General features: G+C 43.3%; 5 protein-coding genes across 5 annotated transcripts; 3 read left to right on the top strand and 2 right to left on the bottom strand.

Annotated features, from left to right (window-relative positions):
* Positions 1-2981: 2981 nt before the first annotated feature.
* FOMMEDRAFT_23062 (uncharacterized protein) lies at positions 2982-6381 on the top strand. Its single transcript, XM_007270293.1, has 2 exons — positions 2982-3473; positions 3607-6381. The coding sequence occupies exons 1-2, from the start codon at positions 3389-3391 to the stop codon at positions 5952-5954; spliced, it is 2433 nt and encodes an 810-aa protein (XP_007270355.1). The 5' UTR covers positions 2982-3388; the 3' UTR covers positions 5955-6381.
* Positions 6382-6974: 593 nt separating this feature from the next.
* Positions 6975-9114, top strand: FOMMEDRAFT_170505 (MFS general substrate transporter; the record flags this gene model as incomplete). Its single annotated transcript, XM_007270427.1, has 12 exons — positions 6975-7034; positions 7099-7384; positions 7445-7479; positions 7534-7578; positions 7654-7713; positions 7781-7897; positions 7953-8175; positions 8241-8384; positions 8439-8560; positions 8608-8654; positions 8721-8966; positions 9024-9114. The coding sequence occupies exons 2-12, from the start codon at positions 7204-7206 to the stop codon at positions 9112-9114; spliced, it is 1311 nt and encodes a 436-aa protein (XP_007270489.1). The 5' UTR covers positions 6975-7034; positions 7099-7203.
* Positions 9115-9717: 603 nt separating this feature from the next.
* On the top strand, positions 9718-11500 carry FOMMEDRAFT_148729 (MFS general substrate transporter). The gene is made up of 11 exons (XM_007270426.1): positions 9718-9839; positions 9892-9926; positions 9979-10023; positions 10080-10139; positions 10202-10318; positions 10368-10590; positions 10644-10787; positions 10845-10966; positions 11021-11067; positions 11127-11372; positions 11424-11500. Exons 1-11 carry the CDS (start codon positions 9797-9799, stop codon positions 11494-11496), a joined length of 1155 nt encoding a protein of 384 aa, XP_007270488.1. The 5' UTR covers positions 9718-9796; the 3' UTR covers positions 11497-11500.
* A 5707-nt stretch (positions 11501-17207) lies between these two features.
* On the bottom strand, positions 17208-18706 carry FOMMEDRAFT_94578 (NADH oxidase; the record flags this gene model as incomplete). The annotated part of the gene is made up of 4 exons (XM_007270373.1): positions 17208-17626; positions 17691-18069; positions 18122-18414; positions 18466-18706. The coding sequence occupies 4 exons, from the start codon at positions 18704-18706 to the stop codon at positions 17208-17210; spliced, it is 1332 nt and encodes a 443-aa protein (XP_007270435.1).
* A 340-nt stretch (positions 18707-19046) lies between these two features.
* Positions 19047-20557, bottom strand: FOMMEDRAFT_23059 (uncharacterized protein). The gene is made up of 7 exons (XM_007270292.1): positions 20341-20557; positions 20015-20284; positions 19926-19958; positions 19785-19870; positions 19376-19716; positions 19165-19290; positions 19047-19103 (listed from the first exon to the last, which is right to left on the bottom strand). Exons 2-6 carry the CDS (start codon positions 20074-20076, stop codon positions 19207-19209), a joined length of 606 nt encoding a protein of 201 aa, XP_007270354.1. The 5' UTR covers positions 20077-20284; positions 20341-20557; the 3' UTR covers positions 19047-19103; positions 19165-19206.
* Between the last annotated feature and the right edge of the window lie 257 nt (positions 20558-20814).

Genomic DNA, 20814 nt, shown 5'->3' with positions numbered 1-20814 from the left:
ATCACCTCACCCCTTGTCTATGCATGCCCCCCTTAAGTTCTCCCTCTAAACATCTATGTTCCACAGGATGCACTGCATGTCAATCTTGGCACATTCTGCTTCATCTATCTTCTTGAGGAACAAGTGAATGATGCATGCAGGGGTCTGAGACGTTCTAGAGGAAGAAAATAGCTCTAACCCAGCTTGAATCATGTCTAAATCAGTATGACATTAGAAAAATAATGTTGAATTGTACTGTCTCGACCAGAGCATTTGTTCAACAGATCCACAACCTTAATCTCAACACAACCAATGCTAGAACAGGTCCAAGTCTTACTAACAAGTTGAATTTTGAGGACAGACGAATTGTCTGCTAACAAACTGTGAACTCCATCAGCAGGACAAATATAGAAGTATTTATACACTCACAAAGTAAGAACACTATTCTGTACGAGTGATCTGTCTTCCTTGATTTCATAGCTTGTCAACTTTTGGCCTTTGAACTCTATTTTGACATAGAGTGTTTGCCAGTTTGTCCTATACTGGACTTCCGATATATGCCTTACTAAGCAGAACTGTCAAGTTGGAGAGTAGGTAAGTGAATAGGGGACATACATTCAAGGAAATAGTGGGTGGTGGTGGTGACAGTAGCAGACATGGGCAGTAGGGAAAGGAGTGTGGAGAAGATTGCCTTAAATGCAGGATCAGTGTTGCCTTGAGTATGAGAGGGCAATGAAGCAAGAACATTGTCCCTGCAGTGTCTGCATGTTCATTGTATATAGCACATATAGTTAGGGGTTTGTGTAATGTAGGTGCCAATCAAGCTTTCTTGACAGTTGTGTGAGCCAGCTACCTTGGAATGGTTTGGCATGTTATATTTCCCATAGTATCATAGCATCCGCAAAGGGGTATTGTCACACAACAAAAGAACAAGGGCATGCAGTGACGGTCGAAACTTTGTGTCAATCACAATAATGCAGGGTAGTAGATAGTACAGACATTCAGCAAGTTATCACCTTTTCTCAGCTTCCAAAGTGATTGCACCTCTCATTTTACTGATGAAATAGACAATGAGAAGGAAAGGTATTAATACAGTATTATCTCCCTTGGGAGGTTAGACACCCAGGCTTTTAAACACTCTTGTGCCAAATTAGGAAACTTACAGAGACAAACCTACAGTAGTTTTCATATGTAGGAATGATTGCACTCCAGAAAAACTTGATACATCTCTCAGGCAATCAGACAACTCTGAAGCTGGGGACAACTAGTTTGTGCAGGAAAATAGCCATAAATATGACCTGTACAGAGTGACGGTAAGTGTTAGCGTCAAGGACTTCTGAGTTCCCAAAGCATATCTGCTGCAAGCAGAGCAATTGGCCAAGGCAGTGTATTGATGGCTAGTTATGGCTTATAATACAGTTAGAAGCGGAGAACGCAGTGCTGTTTCCGTGTTGATGACCAGGTCTCGATATAGTGATTCCGTAGTCGTCTGAAGAGCCTGATCCGGAATTCATGACGACACTATTGGTCGCTGATGATGGCGGACCTGTTTAAGCCGTTGACGTGCAAAAGTTGACGCAACAGAACATAAAGCGTCTTTATGTGTTATGAGACAGACTCTTTTATAGGTACGGAACTGAGCTGCCAAGGAGAGTCACGCAGACAAGCTAGGTCTTCCGGCGAAGACAACATACAACTGAGGTACGGACCAGAATCATGAGGTGAATATCGGATGTTTGGAAGAAAGGGGTGTTTCCATATGCACCGGTGGCGAAGGTGCCATAGGAATATGGAGGGTCTAAGTCTTTGTGCGATTGACGATGTCCGTCTAACTGTTGCAGTTGGTTGTAAAAGGCATGTTCGTTTGTACGACCGATGATGTCCGTCCGAGCGTCATAGTCTGGTCGTAAAAGCCCGTGGCAACGATACGCTATTTAATCCAAGGACGGAATCGTGATCATGATCGTAGGACTAGGATGGTCGCGGAGCACGGAGCAAGACATCAGCTTCTCGAAGCATCATAGCTGATCTGGCAAGTCCCGGAGAGAACAGAGCTTTTGTTGCGATTCAGTACGCAAGTTCAGGAAACTAGATGAGGAGTCCGCTTGCGCATCACTTCGATGGAGAGTGATAGCTGTCGTGACAGAGTTTTTGAGACAGCAAGAAGAGAAGGTTCATCGAAAGCATCCTACGGCACCGACATCTATGGCTGATGATGGTCGCTTTTACTGATAGATGCTTGACGTGTGCTATTGGATACGGAGCGGTGACGAGCGAGATGGTCGCTACTGGCCGGCCGCCATGAAAAAGGAGTAATAGCTCTTAGCCCGAAGCCCTTGTTTTCCGTAAATGAGCTGAAAACTGAACGAGGTTCGAAGAGACCTAAATCTCAAATTCTAGCACGCGTAAAATGATCGTCGTGCCTCTCAGCTTGATCTAAGCGATGCATGTGTTCCGGTCTCGCCCCAAGAGCTCTTTCTCCCAACTGCGAAACACAAAGTAAGACGTTCTTGGAAAAAGGATTTGTATGCGTGAAAGTGATGGTAAGAGCCTGAATGAGGACTGCCTTTGACCCCGATTTAGACAGGTATCACGTGACATGTTAAGACTTGAATGTGGACAGGAGGTCGAATACGACGATAGTTGGATGTAAGAAGGCATGTAAGCCCATTGTATGTCACTAAATTACCCAGTTTTCGTCCTGAGAAATGTCTTCGTTTGAGCGAGGGACGCAGAGGAAAAAGAGAATGAGGAAGGACATGACCGTGGTATAAAATGGATATTTAATAAAAGCGTGGGAAATGGAATATACTGCATAGAAGGCGCGTGGTATTTGTACTTGACCTTGTGCAAGGCAGCGCTTGTTCTCCGGTCCATCCTCCATCTCTTTTTCTCTGCTCTCCCATTCTCTCGTCTTTTCGTGTCGTCGACAGACAAGGCGACTACAATACTCTCGACAGCGACCAAGACGCAAAGATCAGCGAGCACAACACGCTCCATACGCGATCTGCAACGATGGCCCCGTTGAGGACATCACCACCCTTCTCACCCTCAAAGCGTCGCTCTTCATTCTCGCTCTGTCTGTCCCTCCACTCTTTACTCGTTTTTCTGACACATCTGACAGTCATGTTCAGTGTCCACGCGCCGACGCTCCTTTGTCCCCAAGAATTACACCTTCGCGCCCAATGTGACGCCGATCAGCTACCCATCGGACCCTGCCTCTCCTTCCTCGAATGCACGCTCGAGCTCGAGTCCCAAACCTGAAGGATCTGATGCTGATACTAAGGAGGCTGATGAGCTGGCTGCACTGGCAGCTGCCACGGCGTCAACTCAAGCCCCATCACGGCCGCGCCGGCGCGGCGGGCGGAAGGACAGCGTAGATCACATTCCCCGTCCTCCGAATGCCTTCATGCTCTTTCGACAGAACTTTGTTCATCAGCGACATGTCCCAGGCTCAATTGAGACGAGCCACAACTCTTTGAGCAAGATTGTCGGTGCGTTTGTTTTCCCGTCATGATCCCGCACTTCCCACAGCCACATTATTACCATGACCAGCACAGTTCACGTGGCTTGACGCTTCTTAATATAGTCGCGTATAATGTGCTAACTAACTTACCTGTCATTTAGGGAATTGTTGGAAGTCTCTTCCGAGCAAGGATAAGAAGGTCTGGGAGGCTCTTGCAGAAAAGAAGAAAGAGGAGCACAAAATCCAATACCCGCACTATCGCTTCCAACCAAAACATGATCCAGAGAAGAAGCGTAAGCGCCAGGCGGTACGAGCTGCAGCAGAGAAAGCCGAACGCGAGCGCTTGTTGCGTGAGCATGGCACTGACCAATCGACGCCCCAAGACACAAACCCGGACAAGTTACAGCTTCAGGAAGCGAATCATGACCAAGAGAAAGAGCGCGCAATGGCCAGCCGTCGCCAGCAAGTCTGTGCGATGCACAACCACCTTGGACATCGTCGCTCGAGTTCCGTTCCTCTTCCTTCGGAATCGTACCCTGGATATCCGTATACCAGTGATTTCGGCGGACCATTTGCTCAGGGTGCGCCAGCCGACCCATTCAACTTCGCGAATCCTGCTCTTGCACAAGCCCCGCCTGCGAATTCCAATGCTCCCACGTCGAATGGCATCACGATTCCAACGCTTCCATCTAGCATTGGTGGTTTCTCAGGTTATTGGTATGGTACCAACGGCATTGCAAATGCTGATCAGACAACTCCAGCGATATCAGAACAAGCTGATGCTCTGTTGCCGCTTCCGCACTTACATGCACCTCAACCGCGCTCAGCGATACTTTCTCGCTCCGCTTCACCGCGCGTCCCGATGAATGGCATTGGTATGAGCTCAATTGCTGGAGGGTTTGGTGAATTTAGCGGGATGAGTTCCATGGGAATGGGTACTGCGATGAACTACATGGGTATGGGTCCCCGCGCGTCTCGTCAGTGGGCTCTAGGTCAGCTTGGACGACGAGCAAGTTCAACACAGCCGATCTTGCAGCACCAGTTGGCGTCTGGTGTTTTTGCCGACCTTCAGTATGGCGCTCAAAGCAACTTCCCACATCCCGGAGCGCCTTTCGGACAATATTCCTTGCAAGGATTCCAGCAAGGAGCCTCTGGGCCTTTCGACTTTGGATCAGGTCACAATCAGCAACAAAGTGCATTCGACGGTTTTGTTGGTGCTGTTGCAGAGGGTTTCACAAACCCATTCGCCTCTTCCAACCAACCGACAAGTGCCGCCGTGTCTAATGCAGACCCAGCTCCTACACCCGCTCCAGGCTCATATCCTACTCCACTTGCACCAAACGCGATGTGGTATCAAGTGGATTCTGTCGATCCAATGACTCCGGTCCAGCAGCAGCCGCATTCGCAAGGTTCGGAAACGTCAGGATGTGCTCAAGCCCTTCCTCCGGTTGACACTGGGGTGTTGAACCCGGCATTTGACTTTGGCAAGACTGCACAGGGCAGTTCCGACCTATCCGGGTCCGGAGCTTCTGTAGACGTACCTTCTTCTCCTAAGTCGGCGTCGGCGTCTGCACCTCATAGTGCAATGCGGGCACACTTTGGTCCGACGTCTGCACCCGTGCAAAGTTCTAACTCGGCTCCCGGAACTGGAATGCGCGATTCATTCGACTTCAGCGCGTTCAATGCCTTCTTTTCTCAGAACTCGGCCCACCATCAGCATCAGCATCAAGTTCAGAACCAGACTCAACCGCAGGACTTGCAAGGCTTCGAAAACGTCGCTCAACCCACTATGTCCTCCAGTGCGAACGGATTTTCGATTGTACAGCCGGTGCCGGTTCGCAAGGTGGGCTTACCCCGTGTCCCTGAGACGCATTCGGGTACATCGCATCATCAAGAGCAGGCGTATCCTCAGCACGGTAGCTATCAAGAACACTATGTTCCAGATCAGGCGCAGCCATATTCTCAAGAACAGGTCGCTAGCTATCAGGAGCATACTCAATACCAAGCAAGTCAACAGAGCTCTAACGGGAGTTCTGGAAGTAACACGGACGCAAGTCCTGCAAGTGGCCTAGTTGCAATGGCGCCTCGGTCTCAACACCACTCGCAGCACCAGCAACACGGCATTGAAATCGTCTCCGGTCATGAGCTTCTTGATGGACCGGTGGACGTCAACGCACTGTCATCTGCTCATCATAATTCCAATCTTCCTCAACAAGTACAGACGCAAGGAGATGGTTCATGTGCTTCGGATACTGATGCTACTAGTTATGGTTATGATTTCAACGGGGTGGCCTCGCTCGAGGCGCAGAACGTGTACCAGATGCACATGGGCATCGATGCGGATATGGGCAACAGTTATGGCGGTTATGCATGTGACACGCAGTCTTCGCAGGCCCAAGATGGCAGTACCGGCAATGGTTCCACCGAACATGCCGGGGGACCGCGGTTCTCCTTCAGCGACTTCGTGCATGGATCACCGTTCGTCTCTGCGACCTCTGTTGCAAACTGAGCGTCCGCGTACGTCTCGGAATTCTTTTGATACTGGACATCATAAAATTCGTGCATTTACTGTTCTAGATATGTTCAACTTATCCGTCCAACCCAGCTTCGGTAACCTACACGCATTTTTAACACAATTCATTTCTTGCCCTCACTCGGTCTCTTTGCGCTCATACTCTTCTAACTCAACTACCCATTTTCGCTTCTTGCTTCTGCTCTCATCATGCTTGGATCCTAATCCATATACACTGATCTCTAAGCTTTGTTGTTGTTACCCGTGTCGTCTTGTCTCAACTGTAGCATTACTTGACCCCGTTGTTGTCTTCCGCATCGATGTCATCGATCCTGTTTAACTTGTTTTGTCGGTCTTTTCTTCGTGCTGGAAGTACTCCTCTTGTTGTCTGTCTGTTTCTTGTCTCGTACAACCCTGATGTAGCTATAGCCCGGATATATTATGAATTATTGTTGACTTACAAATACCTTTCCTTAAAGTTGTTGTAAGTGTTTGCTGAGTTCGGAAAATTGTAATCGCCAAGCAAGGCAATGTGGAGAGCTTGACATCCGAAGTGTCCTTTCCTTTGACAAGCACGTGGTTTGATAATTGGGAGGCCTGGGAGGGAGATAAATTCGCAAGCTCGAAGACGTGGCGCTCATGAATCGTTTCCTCTCTACGCAGTTCTAAGGTGCATGCAGAATTATTCAGGCAGCCCAAACCAAAGGGACTTGACCGAGACTACTTAGACAAGTTTACCGCAAATTATAATGACGAATTACTAAGTGGCACATACCTACGCTTTGCCCAGCCGCCTCGATTCTTCTCGTCGCGTAGCACAAGGAACCGTTCAATTGGAAAGAATCTTCAAAGAGTATCTTGAACGTATTGACCTGCACAGGCATTGTTTGTCGGACTTCCAGTGGCGGTAAGATATAATTTACTATAAAAATAACTGAAACAGAACTGACAAATGTGGCACTTACCGGGGAAATTTGATAGGTTTTTACTATTTTGTTCGCCATGAACGGTGGCGAAGTTCGTTCGAGACCGCTCTGCTTGGTACTGTTAAGTAGTGAGCGGTACTTGGTGGCACTGGCGAGTCTGGCACTCCATGGAACTTGAAAAGCTTCCGTTGTTTTCTAAATAGAAGCTTGCTTAGCTGAAATCGACGATAGCTTCTACCGAGGGTTTCCTTTGACCTGCTCGTCTTGTCAGCCAGAGATCTGACAGCGGCTATTGGCCACTCAAGCCATAGCAACGCTTCATGGCTTTGGTGAGCCATGCAGATGCCGCTCAGTTACCGTTGGTCTCAGACGACTTGGAAGTTTTGTCCAAGCCGCGCGAGAGAAAGCCCTTGTTGTCGAAGGAGAAACGAGTCGAGTATGTAGCACTCGCTTCCTTGATGTGGTCATTGTTCATGGAGGGTTGGAATGATGCTACAACAGGTATGTCTTTATAAATAGAAGTATGTTATGTCGAGTATATGCACTAATCCTGCATGCCAGGACCCTTGCTACCCGTGATACAAAGCCACTACAAGGTGTCTTCTATCCTCACGGGATCATTGTGCTGGCATTGAAAAGTCTGTATATAGATTGGCTACACGATTGTTTCTTTGGTATTTGTCTTGAGCGGGACCGTGCGTATATGTATATCACTGCATTGTTCTGGTTTTTGGTTGTGATTTAATCTCTGGAACTTTCACACCGCTTAGGGTTTCGTGGTTTCCGCTATCGCAAACGTTTATCTTTCACACAAAGTGGGTTTCGGTAAGGTACGGATCTATCACTACAATTTATATATGCATAACTGAGAGCACTATCGACCTGAATTTGTCTCAGGTTGTGATGATGGGTGCGGTGTCGCAGGTCATTGCATATTGCATCCAATCCGCTGCACCTCCGTTTCCAGCTTTCGTTCTTGCGTATTTCTTCTCTGGGTTCGGTGTCGCTATTCAGGTAAGTTTGCGTCGCAATAATTGATTTAGAAATACTTAACGTCAAGGTTTCACAGAATGCGCAGTCTATAGACTTCTGCGTCAGTGTGGACAGTCATAGCGCGACAAAGATGGGCCTGGTACAAAGTGCTTACGGAATTGGGGCTCTCGTCGCACCTATTGTGGCAATGAGATTTGCCGTGATGCCACGATGGTCATTTCATTTTCTGGTTTCCTTGGGAGGTGCGCTTCTCAACAGCGCACTACTGTTGTATGCTTTCCGGTTAAAAAATTTGGACGGTATGTATTCATTTCATGTTATACTGAATGAATCAATCCAGACTCACCAGTTCAATGGCCGTTAGAAATTCTTACAAGGGCAGGTCAACCTACCCGCGAAAAGTCCGAGACCCAGGAAAGCCACTATTCGCAACTCCTCAAACTCAAAATTCTACACTTCATTGCGATCTTCTTGTTACTTCTCGTAGGGGTGGAATTTGCCGTCGGAGGTACGTTGTCACGGCTGAGAACAATATTTCTTGCTCGATCTAATTATTTAAAAGGATGGATTGTAACGTTTGTGATGGTCGACAGAGGTGGAGGGACTTCCTCTGCATACCTCTCGTCTGGCTTCTTCGCTGGCATGTTTCTGGGTCGAGTCACCCTCCTATATCTCAATAAACTGGTATGTTTTACCTTTTAGGCTCTTATGATAAATTTAATTTTATCTAGCTAGGCGACATTCGAGCCGTGTGGTTATATCTCCTTTTATGCCTGGGGTAGTACTTCCTTCAGCGATTTTCGCTGACCTAAACATCCAAACTAAATAAATACCTGTAAATCAGGTTTGAAATATCGATCTGGGTCGTCCCATCATTTATCGAGAACGCCATAGCCGTGTCGTTCTTTGGATTTTTCAACGGGCCAATTCATCCAATCCTGATGAACATGTTTGGACGCCTCATCCCGCCATGGTTGATGTCTGGAGCCGTTGGATTGACTATAGGCCTCGAACAAACAGGAACTGCAATTATCCCATTTATAGCTGGAGCAATGGCGTCGAGGTTCGGCATTTGGAGTCTACATCCTCTGTAAGCTAAATTCCAACAAAAGGAATATATTTGTGTATTAGCTGACCTGTTTTATAGAATTGTCAGTATATTGGGCTTTTTACTTGTAATGTGGGCATTTGTCCCGTTCGTTGCAAAACCTCCAGATGAAACTGTCGAGCATTCTTGATATATTGCATTTGTGATAACATCTGTACGAGTCGCCTGCATAAACCTGGCATTGAAAAGACTAGGCTCTCTGGAACCTAGCGATCACTCTGGAGTAAAGCCGTAAACTCTAGTAACTACTAAAGCACGGTGCAAGGGGCTTTGGTGATATGGTACAATTACGCTGATCATTCGTCGATCACTTGGACAATGTACATGTATGACGTCAAATATTTTCTACGATACTCCCACCTCCAAGCTCTTTCACTATCCACCTTGTCATAAGTTTGCACATTAACGAGCGTGATGAAGGACAGGCTATAGCGTGTGCTAACCAGCTGGTCATTTTAACCGAAAGGATAAAGGAAGCCATCGGAGAATCTTCGGAATTTACATTCATTGATCCGATGACGCCTGACTAAATAATTGCATAAAACCGCGAAGAATATTCAATGTCTTGCGCTCTTTGCTCTTATCTTTACCCACATGAGCTTGAGCTAGACGTCTTGGTCCTGTCTTTCTCATTGCACTGAATAGCACTTACACTTGGGATGGATATGAGAAACGAAACTGAGGGCGTCGAGCTCCCGACTCTACCTTATTCACCGGAAAGATTAGCCAGGCTACCTTGGGGACCACCTCCCGCCTATGACGCGGAAGCGAGGAGGGCGAAACGTGCCGAGCGCATTGCACTCGCCGTCCTTATGTGGGCAAAGTTCATGGAGGGATGGAACGATGGCACAGCAGGCATGTAGTATACGAAGATACTTTTTCGTATCTCTAAAACACAACTTGCCAGGTCCACTACTGCCAACTATACAAAGGTTTTACAAGGTAAGTTAGAAATCCTTCGTAATATCGTTTGTGAATGCTAATCGATAAATAGATCGGGTTCACGGTCATTTCTCTAATATTTGTTTTTGGCTGCACTGTACATATGCTCATTTGAATAATGGAATGCTGCAGGACCTGACTTAGCCACACTAGGGATTCATATCGGGGGCTGTAGCAAATATCACCCTCGCATATAAGCTCGGATTCGGAAAAGTTCGTTCATTTTATCTACACCACCTACCTGTTTTTGAGGTCGCCAATTTATTATACTTTAGGCATTATGTATAGGCGCACTATCGCAGCTGCTTGCATATTGCATACAAGCATTTGGGCCCCCTTTCCTCGTGTTCGCTTTAGCGTATATCTTCTCTGGTTTTGGAATTGCCCTTCAGGTGCGTAGAGAAGTTAAGTGACAGCTTACCTTATTTACCCGTTCTGTAGAATGCCCAATCGACCTGCTTCGTTGTTAATCTTAATAATCATAGTGCAGCAAAAATGGGCTTGCTACATGCATCCTACGGAACTGGAGCATTAGTTGCTCCTCTCGTTGCCACACAGTTCTCAACTATGCGGCACTGGTCATTTCATTTCTTAGCATCGCTGGGAGGAGCAGCTATAAACGTACTCTGTCTGTTTCTCGTTTTCAAACTCCAGCCGTTAAATAGTGCGTCAATCGCTCAACAGCCCTGTGTACTCAGTGATCCGAAATTCTTCTAGCTATTCTTGAGACCACGGGCCAGACTGTCCGTCAGCAGACGGTATCACAGGATAATCACTATTCGCAAATACTAAAGATGAAGGTCGTGCATCTCATTGCGTTCTTCATACTCGCTTATGTAGGTGTGGAAGTGACAATTGGTGGTGAGTTACTGTGTATCCTAACGGAAGAGCTGCAGCCTGAATGATGTGCATGTATAGGATGGATAGTTACTTTCGTGATCAACGAGCGAGGCGGTGGCGCTTCCTCTGGGTACCTCTCGTCAGGATTTTTTGCAGGGCTGACTCTTGGACGAATCTGTTTACTTTGGCTAAACAAAGTGGTGCGTACTTGCAGGAACTAGATTACAAATTATTATTGATTTGTAGCTGCTCAGATCGGTGTAAGACGAGTTATTTGGTTATACATCCTTCTCTCAATCGGGTATTGTTATAATCATTCGAATTCACTAGTAGTGTCTAATATCATTACGTCTCTCGCAGCCTTGAGATAACCATCTGGTTCGTCCCTTCACTCGTCGAAAACGCTATAGCAGTAGCATTTGTCGGGTTGTTCCTTGGTCCTATTTATCCAATTGTTATGACTCTAACTGGTCATCTTGTACCAAACTTGCTGGTATCTGGAGCAGTTGGATGGATTGCAGTGATAGGTCAAGCAGGGAGTTCACTGCTTCCGTTCATCTCAGGTGCAATGGCGTCAAAATTCGGCGTCATGAGTCTTCAACCTTTGTTAGTCATTGCTCTCAAAAATGGACAGCTGACTAACAGTAGCTCCCACAGAGTCGTGACGGTCTTAGGCGTCATGGTTGGCTTGTGGGCTGTGGTTCCACCCGATCAGCACCACTCAGATTAACAAGCATCCCCTCTATGCTGTAAGTACATTGTCTCTCAATCCTCATGTAGGAACCTATGTTTCCTCTGTGTAACATATTCTTATACTTAGCAACTGTAATCCTTCTGACAGCAAATATCTACAGGCTTAAAAAGTAGTATTCAATCAAGCAGTCACCATTTGTAACTGTGAAAGCATTTCATCAAAGAACTATGGATTGAAAAAAAATATTTGATATGAAGTTTATTTTGGAAAGTATTCTGGAATAAGATGCCTAATAACGAATGAGTAATAATTTACACTTAGAAAACATAGTAGACCTACTTGTAAGTCTTTCTCTCACTTTCTGACCTTGTCACAAGTATAATAAATTGGATCTTTAAGGTAATGCAAATTTAATAATAGACAGATACTCAGTATTACTGATTGTCTTACTACTTCAGCCTTAGCAGAAGATAAGAAGCTGTGTATAGAACTCAAGGCTACTCAGACTGTATCTTCTATAGGAAATCCCTTCTTAATGGAAATGAGAGAGAAAGCTTAAAGATAATTATTGTTTAAATTTTGTCTACAATTGACTATAAAGCTAGCTTACAATTGTCTTGAGTTTATTCTTGGCTATAAGTTTCAAGCTTGCCTGATAGTAGGATGAAAGTTGATTTGCCTTTTCTCCTTTGTAATTTGCATTATATATAGGGCTAACTGTGTGAATAATGTTTTGCCTTTCTAATATTGTATTAGATACAAAATTATACAAGAGTGTGTAGTTGTAATACTTATGCAGGAAGCTTGAACCTATCAGTAATCTTTGCCTTTCCAACTTTACAGTTGCTCAGATTTTTGCCTATTTAATATAAAAATTAAGTACAATTCTATATTAAGATAGTATATTTACTCACATACTTTGATCAGCTCTTTGCCTACAGTAGTCTGTATTTCAAAGTTGACTAAAGAGTATACATTTATGATCCATTAATAATCCTCTCAAAGTAATAATAATAATAAAAGAAATAATAAAAATAAAAAGTGATTGTGTACTAGTGCCTCTATTACTGTCTAGTATAGTAATTTTATTAAATATAATACAGCTAACAAGGTGGTTACAATTACTTTGTTACCTAGTAAATCAGTTCTTACTAAGGTGACCATAGTATCTACTCTCAAGTAAGTAATATTAGACACTTTTTAAGAAGATATAACAAATATCCAATATTAGACCTGATCTAAATAGTTAAACTAGAGTAGGAAGTACTTATGAAAGGAATATTTTGTCAAGGTACAACTTTATTATCTTATTTGTATATAACTCTCAATGAGTATATGTCTTTTTCTTTACCTTTCTAGTAGGGTTCCTTTTCAGAGGTGACTTGCCTATTAGTTCAGAAGTTATAGAAGAATAGAAAGATAGGTATTCTCTGTTCTTGTTAAGGGAATACTGTTAGAATAGATAAATCTTACCTTGTTGTTTGCCTTATGTACAAATAGGACTACTATTCAGTACATAAGTGCTTGTACTACTCTAGTAGAGTAACTTTATAGTTTGAGTAAGTACACCTTCTTCTAAGTCTTAGGAGACAGGAAAGTATAGTTAATAAGGGTCAACCTTCTCAGAATAGTAAAAACTCTAATATATTTAACTATTTCATATTTGGTTCTGCTAGTATCATACTAAGTACTGTATCTTAATTATAGTAGAACCTTGTTTTTGAGTGTATTACAAGTCTAGTGTATTTCAGTTGTATAGGTTCATTTATTTGTAAGGTGCTTAAAAATAATGTTCTAATGTTTTATAAACAGAGCTCTCTAATAAACCTTAACCTTGTTTGTACAGCCTGTTACTTCTTGTTATTCTATCTGAATCCTATAATACAGAATTAATAAAGGAAATACAATCCATACTTGTATAGTATTGTTAGTCTGTAGTGATTGTTATAGCTATTAACTACTCTACTATCTTATTAATACTCTATTTCCTTAGAAGTACAAATATTTATAGAAGTAACTCTGTAATACAAGTAGTAAGACATTATTTGCTAAAATAATACTTAGGATTTAAGAAGACTATACTCTACTTCCTACTTAATTTTAGTCTGTATACTATCAAGTTCTTAATAGTAACTCATAGTATATACTCAGAAATGTTAATTTACTATATATAATAATATACTTTAGTACTTATAGTTCAAATACTGTTATAGTTATTGTCTGATTGTACATGACTATAAATTAAGCATCTGACACCTTCTATAGTGTGTAAGAGAACTACTGATTGGCTCATATCTGTCACTTTCCTATACTTTATTAGTGTAGAGACTAAAGTGAATAATTAAGTTGAATAGAACAGACTCTTATACTAAGAGAATCTGACAAAGTATTTAATTACTAGTAATTACTTATGTACAGAATAGAGACAAACTGAGTACAGAAGTAATCCATCAGTATTGTCTGCCTGAACTTAGGAGTTGTTAGTACTGAATAGAAAATACTCATATTTAATACCTGATTTAATAACACTTTATAGTACTATAAGACAAAAGGGTAAATAATAGCTTAAAACAGAGAGTTTATAATAGTATTATTATAGTAGTTATGTCTGTCTAATATAGTAAGGTCAGGAATGGCACCTTTAGATAGTAGTAAGCTTACTCAAATTGTGATAGTAACTTAGTAGTTACTCTTATTAGAATATTCTTTGATACTGTATCAAACTCAGACTGTAACAGACCTTTTAGAATATTCATTCCAAATCAGACACTGTCTATACTATAGTTACTAATGTCTGGTCCTAGACTCAGTAGACTCAGTCTGGACACAGGACTGGACCTAAGAACCAGTCCTCTACAGTCCAGTCCTTATAAGTCTAAGAGGGGTCCAGTCCTGTATCTATCAAATTGAGAAATTTCCTAGACTGATAGATTAGTCTAGACTCAGACTAGACTCTAGACTTGAATAATTTGTGTGATTGTTTATAGTACAGAATTATTTGTAGTACATATACTGATATTAATTTCACTTTTCAGTCTCTTTGATTACAACTTTAATTTCCTTCTTGTATAATATTTCTCTAGTACTAAGAGTAGTATTACAAACTTGCAAATCTTTAACAGAGAAGCTATACTTGTTCTAGACAATTGTAAGGAATTTGTACATTATAATCTTTGTTTGTACAACATATTCAGAGCCAGAAGTTGTAACAACTGGTAACAAACAAGTACATTTGATACACAAAGCTGGATCAGGCCTAAGTATACATTTAAATATTTCCTCTAGATTAACATCCTTTAAATATATAAACACACATATATATGTGTTGCCTGTAAATAGGGGGGGGGTATTACACATGTTGAGAGTAGTCTTTAATACTAGACACATTTGAATCCATAGAGATCTTAAAGACTTATTATAAAGGGCTTTATAATTAGTTATATTACTTATGTACTTAGATACAAAGAATAATGTACTAACACATCTTAAATTGTTCTCTCAAGTCCAGTCATGGATGGTCTGAAACCAGACTAGAACTTGGGTCCAGTCTAGTAACTGTTCACATAGGTCTGGTCCACAGTCTAGGACACTCCCAGACTATAGTTTTAGTCCAGTCCTGAGTCTAGGTGAAGTACACCTAGACTAGACTAGGACTAGACTTTAGCAACTATAGTCTGAACCAACTAAGGATTTCCTCTAGCCTAAGAGCTCTGTCTCCCTTTGTGAATGGCTTGTCAGAGTGTACAATTCAGATTAGTTACTAGGACCACAATATTTCTTAATATAATGAATGAGCTAAGTAGCTTAATATTACTATGTGTTACTAGGCTTGTTTAAGCTGAAAATGAATAGTACCTAATTGCTCAGTCACTGTATCTTTATATTTACCCTGCCCTCTTTACTATACTCATCAAGTTCAGATGAAATGAGAAACAGTTTTTATTAATAAAAATATGTACATAATTAAAGGAAATGCATTAAGAAGGGCTGTTACTTGTAAAATGTTAAGAATGAAATGACTGTTGGGTGACATTATACTGTAGTACTTGGAAAGTAGTTGGGGACAAGATGCCTATTACTATATGAGCATTAAACAACTTCTTAAAAGACAAAGCAAACACACCTGTATGCCTTTTTCTCATTTTCCAATCTTGTCACAAGCACAATCAATTGTACCTTTGAAGTAGTATGAATACACAAAATGTATGACAAAATTACTGATCAACCCACCCCATCTGCTTGCAAAGATGATAGGAAGTAGTGTATAGACTCTAGAGTAATGCAGACTACTTCTTCCACAGGAAAGCCCTTTTCAACAGAAATCAATAGGAGTGCCTACAGAGTAATTAGGAATTTCGAATTTGAGTTCATGTAAATCATTGTCTAACATTTACAGTAACTTACAATAGTCTTTAACCCATTTTCTGATGCACATCTCAGGCTTCTACAATAACACGATTCAAGGTGTTGTCTCCTCTCTTCTGCACGCCTTGCATTATACACAGGACCAACTGTGTGTGTGATATATTGTCTTATAATAGGTACCAAATGTTAGGTATAACAATAAATTTTGTTTTGGGATACACACGTAGGGAGCTTAAAAGCATAGGTGATTACTACATCCCTGACTCTACATACACCCTTATCCCTGCCTTTGTTGTATAAGTATAAAGCTGCTACTGTAATTATTTTGCATATTTACATACTTCTACTAGCCCCTTTCCTGCAGCTTACTGTATATTATGGTCAACTGAACAATGCAGATCAGTTGAGAAAAGATACTTCCCCTATAACTGTTTCATACCCGTTCCAGAGTTGCTGCCTTGTATCATAAGGGTATCAGCCAAAGTGGAAGAGGACATCATGAAAATTACCTAGTAGATCAGCTCTTGCTGAAGTGACAATAGTGTCCACTTTGAGTTGAGTAATATCACAGTCTCTTCACAGCCAAGTCAGCTCTAACACAAATATGAAAGATATGAATGTGCTCACATTAGTGATATCCTATCAAGGTACAACTTAAGTGTCTTATCTGTGTATAATTCCCAAAGAGTAGGGATTCCACACTTGCGTTTCTCAAACGCGTCTTTTTTCTCGGACACATCCTTTTTCTCAGACAAGTCTTTTTTCTCAGACGCGTCTTTCTTGCTACAAGCTGACTTTATGCAACACATGAAGGAATGTAGAACGAGATACGCCTTTCGACCTTACCAAATCCAGGGGTGGCTATGGGGATGGATGTACTACTGCCTCTTCACACGGTTTAAATACACTGCTGATTGCTATCTAAGCAACCAGTATCAAAGTGCCTCATGTCGAATAGTTGAATTACTTCGTGTATCCATGGATCAAGAAGAATACAAATATTTCGAAGGTATAATAGCATCTATATTCAATGATGTTCCTTCCTCGATTCCCCCGGGTCAGATCTTTTGCTAGGGCTAAACTAAGAAACGCTGTTCTCCTTAACAGAGCCTCCTACCTTGAACCTCGAACTTTGTACTCAGTATTGCTATGCACTTATAGCCGCCTTGGACTCCAGTCATTAGAGAAGTCCAGAGCAGGTGTGTTAGGATTCAGTAACACACTGATGGATCACAGGTTTGAGGTTCTTACAATCAGTTTGCATGCTGCTCTTCTATGTCAACCACGGTGCTCCATATTCATCACTCGGTACGAAAGAGCACATGGCAATGGATCAAAGCCATCGATAAACGCTAGCAGTGAAACTGATATTCAGTAGCGCTCTACACGTGCATCTCTGGATATCCTCCTGCAAGAATAACTCCTTGTTCGCCAGCTTCCTTCAATTTCTGCATGTGGACTTCCAGCACCTGCTTGAATTTCTCCATATTTTCCGAGGACGCAGAGTTGAAGGGTTTCTCCCCGAATGCAATTTGCCTGATCTGAGTGCCCGAGACGATTATTGAAAGAAAATCTTCGGCCTCTGGCAGAAGAGTCCGTCGCGCGCTTTGTATACTTCCCGATAGAAGTAGATTCGGGAAGTCCGGTTCCTCGCACGCAGGTCGTGCGACACCAATGAGATCCGTGGATCCTGAAGTGACAGTACGGACCATTCCTTCGCCCGTGCGAAAGCCGCCCGTTAGGATGACCTTGCTCGTCTTGACTGCGGGGCGGATAATATCAGCAAATTCCACGAAAAACGCTGAATTAGATTTCAGGAACTCGTTTTAGATCTGTAACATTGAAATCTAGACACGAGCACATACCTTCGCGCTTACGAGTCGACTCGCGCTTATGGTGAAACCCAAACTCTTCGTAAGTTCCGCCTGACAGCTCGATGAAGTCTACACCAAATGACTCCAGGTGTGCACAAACGGTCCTGCATTCCTCAGGCTGAAATCCACCATGCTGAAATTCGACTGAATTAATCTTGATGGCGATAGAAAAGGTAGGAGGAACGCGACGTTTCATTTCTTCTATGATACGATAAATGATACGAGCTCGATTCTCTAGAGGTCCACCATATTCGTCCGTACGCAGATTTGTTGTGCTGGAGAGGAATTGCGCTAATAGATAACCATGTGCGCAGTGCAACTGGATCCCATCAAAGCCAGCTCTGTAAGCAAAGTCGGCGCTGTACGCGAACTTATCAACGCCACAATCAGTAGCGAGCCTAAGCCAGAGTGATGGAGCGTACCTGCTCCACTATCTCATCAATGTCACCCTTTGTCAAAGGTCTCGGTTTCCCGAAGCCCGTTCCGACACGTCGCTCCAGCTGAACATCACTTGCTGAAACCGGATTTGGATTCAAGGAGTCTGAGGTCTGCCTTCCGCAATGATTAATTTGCATGATCATCAGAGCGCCATGACGCTTCCCCGCTTCCGCCCAACGTCTGAACGCGGAAAGACGTTCAGGACTCTCGAATGGCTTATAAACAATTGCGTTCCCTGGATTCTGTAAATCAACCGGTGTGATCATTGCGTTTCCAGCTGTATGCGGAAGCAATTAGCATATAGCATTTAATCGATGGAAAGGCTTACTGATTATCATTCCGTACCCTCCCTTCCCCCATTCCTCGTAAACACGGATGAGTTCGTCGGTTGGGATACCTCGCTTCTCGAGACGAGCCTGGTCCCAGGATGAGAGTTCTTCTGTCATAGCAGCTTTCACAAACCGTGAGGGCAGTGTGAGCTTAGAGAACGGTAAGGTAACATGGTCTGCTAGGATTCGGGTGTCGACAACATTAGCAGGAAAGCGCTCGGAGTCAAGTTCAAGTCCCATTCTGGCTTGTAGTGACGAATGAGTGGAGGTAAGGAATGCAGTGTAGCGGCTTGGCAATGGTCGTGTCTGCCTGCAGGGACGATATATGTGGTGAGGCTTTTAAACGGCAACAGCCCATCGCTTAGACATAAGTTTATCCGCGCCGAGTTGCTTATTAGGCAATCCACTGAAGTTTTCAATGATCGGAAGTATTTTCAATGTTTCACTAGAAACTGTCCAAGGATAGTATGTAGCCTGCTGTAACAGTGGAAGGACAAGTTGGAATTGGAACCTAGAAGCACTGCCCTTGATCAATCGAACAGCTTCAATGCAAGCCTCACTTGCTTCTCTATTGACAGTTGCGGAACACAGGTATGATTGTTTTTGGTCGGCGCCTACGGAAACCTACATACATCATCTGAGGCTATATGAGCCATCGGTACAAAACGCGGTAAATAGTTTGACAAATAACTGCTCACCACTATTAAAGCCACAGTTAAAGCTTTATTTTTGACTAGCATTTAGTTCCTCAAGAATCCGCGCGTGAGTATCCATAGCATTGCGAGTCCAGCATCGCGGAACATCAGGATCGTCCTTATTTTGGTCTTCAGGATAGAACAATTGATGTCGATTATTATCACCGACTGATAGAAAAACATGAAAATTGGAAAAGAAAAGCTCGTGACGTGCCTCATATGACCATGGACCACGCAATCCAGTTGCAAGTACACCACGCATCACATCTAAGACTGGAAGAAATCCAGGACGCGACACCTTCTGGAACGGAAGAGGACGATATGCATTTGAGTATGCATATAGAGAGTGGATACCCTGTGCTTTTGCATCCACTTCAAGTACATGGGAATCAATGCGCGAGCCATCGCTAATTTGCAGATAGAATATTTTGTCTGTGTGCCGGCTGAGCGTATGTGTAAGACCTGTAAAGGATTCCGACAGAGACGCCGACGGTGGAGGGACGTTCGATGGTGAGAGAGCATTGGGTAGACAGATCTCCGACGCCAAATGAGTCACTGTCAAGAGCATTATCCAAGAGGAGTTGGTGAGATGATCTGGCTGCAAGTCAAACGACAAGACATACCGGACATCTGGGAGGTGTCAAGACATAACCCAAAATTAGGCCGATCTATGCGTCGGCAAATATCAAGGTGTGCTCCCGGAATTTCTTAAAATATTAAGATTTGTTAGGGTAACAATGAAATACGCGGCAAGGCATACTTACACATATGTTCCCCATGCCCACATTTCGTATGCACTAAAGGTGCATTAGATACCAGGTTAAAATGCATGTGTTCGAAACCATACACTCACATTAGGACCGGAGGGTCTTGGGCCACTGCTTCGTCTGCTAAAGCTCGAAGGTTTTTCGACATAAGGTCATAGTCAGAGCTGATAAATGGATCATTCGAGGAGCCGACTTGGAGTGTTCTACACCCTAGAGCCTGAATACACTGATAAGTATCTCACGTATCTATGCGGAAAGTCAGCTAGAATAGCTTCATCACTTTGAACCATGCTCTTGCACGATTTAAGCCCTGTTCGATTTTTGAAGCATAATTATATCCTTCGAACTGTGAGGATCTGGTGTGAATAGAAATATGAGAAAGTATGAAAATGGTAAATAACAGGCAACGTACGGCATGACAGGGAGGACACGAATACCTAGTTGGTCGCAAAGTTTTCTTGTGTCCTTCGCAGCATCTATTTCCTTATATCCATTGAAATTGAGGACGCATATTTCTCAAGATCTGGAAGTGCGATTTCTGTCCACTTGAAGCCAACCTCCGAGATTGCCCTGAGCTTTGAAGGAAGAGTATGTGACGGGTGCATGCCCGCAGAGGCAGTTGCATAAGACGTTTTTATCTGCTTCAGCTCTTGAATATCGAGAGACATGGTGGTAGTAGAAAGAAAGAAAGCTGGAATTGCACATTTTGCTCGCATTCGTCAAGTCGAGCATCATCATGGAGCGAGCATCTGTTCATTTTGGTGACTGGTCGCCCAACATGCGATTGACGGGATGACATAACAGCTGCCACATTTGGTGATCTAGTGTCGATCAGTGAGTGGGTCTGGTGTGGACAGTGGACACGTCGAACAAGGGAACCTGACAC

This window comes from Fomitiporia mediterranea (assembly GCF_000271605.1).
Source record: "Fomitiporia mediterranea MF3/22 unplaced genomic scaffold FOMMEscaffold_13, whole genome shotgun sequence".
In the NCBI taxonomy this organism is placed as follows: domain Eukaryota; kingdom Fungi; phylum Basidiomycota; class Agaricomycetes; order Hymenochaetales; family Hymenochaetaceae; genus Fomitiporia; species Fomitiporia mediterranea.
Note: the sequence above shows the minus strand (reverse complement) of the source record. Positions and strands in the feature narration are given on the sequence as shown.